The 867-nt window shown below is 45.8% G+C and overlaps 1 protein-coding gene across 1 annotated transcript in view; it reads right to left on the bottom strand.

The window, feature by feature from the left end:
* KLKB1 (kallikrein B1) overlaps window positions 1-867 on the bottom strand; it is a 26,072-nt gene that overhangs the window by 2,619 nt on the left and 22,586 nt on the right. Inside the window, exon 13 of the mRNA XM_034647768.1 lies at window positions 49-60. Coding sequence (XP_034503659.1) covers window positions 49-60 — 12 coding nt within the window. The remainder of the gene's footprint in view (window positions 1-48; window positions 61-867) is intronic.

Here is an 867-nt window from a genome sequence, read left to right as displayed (position 1 = left end):
GAATGTGTGTGTATGCACATTTTTTAATGTCTTGTTTTTTCACTTTACAAAAAAAAATCACTCGAGGATCAAAATTCCATTTCATGCTTCTTTGTAATCCATACACGTTCAAATACATTTGACTGACTGATACCTGTTTTTTTTTTTTTTTTAAGATTTTTTATTTATTCGACAGAGATAGAGACAGCCAGCGAGAGAGGGAACACAAGCAGGGGGAGTGGGAGAGGAAGAAGCAGGCTCATAGCCGAGGAGTCTGATGTGGGGCTCGATCCCACAAGGCCGGGATCACGCCCTGAGCCGAAGGCAGACGCTCAACCGCTGTGCCACCCAGGCGCCCCTCAGTGCTTTAACTTTTTAACTGGCAATTTTTATAACAAACCAACAGGTGACTGTCATGCTCATTTTACAGATGAGGAAATTCAAGGTGCAAAAAGGTAAAAGCAACTTGCTGAGGTCATGGAATCGTTACTGGACACAGTGGGCATTCACCAACTGTGGCACGTTGTACCACAGAGGCCACATCTCCTACCACCACACTACCTGCTTCCCAGAGTTCCTGCCGCATCCGTGTCTCCACTCAAGTTAGACCTGGGAATTAGTATCTGTCCCTACTTGCCTCTTCATATACTCCTAATACGCCCAAAGCAATAGTCACCCTGCTATTCCTGTCAAAGGGAGCCGTGCTTCCCAAACGGCCCAGACGTTCACCATGTGCATTGTTTCAATCATGTATACACAGTTCTATTCCTACCTGAAGAAACCACTTACTATTTCTTACCCCTTAAGTAGAAGAGATTGCTCCAAGTCACAGGTGTTGTCTCCCTTGGCAATTCCTCACCTTGCCCCCAACCCCACCGAGCAGAAAAG

Source organism: Ailuropoda melanoleuca, chromosome 18, assembly GCF_002007445.2.
Source record: "Ailuropoda melanoleuca isolate Jingjing chromosome 18, ASM200744v2, whole genome shotgun sequence".
NCBI classification, from domain to species: domain Eukaryota; kingdom Metazoa; phylum Chordata; class Mammalia; order Carnivora; family Ursidae; genus Ailuropoda; species Ailuropoda melanoleuca.
This window is presented reverse-complemented; position numbering and strand designations above follow the sequence as displayed.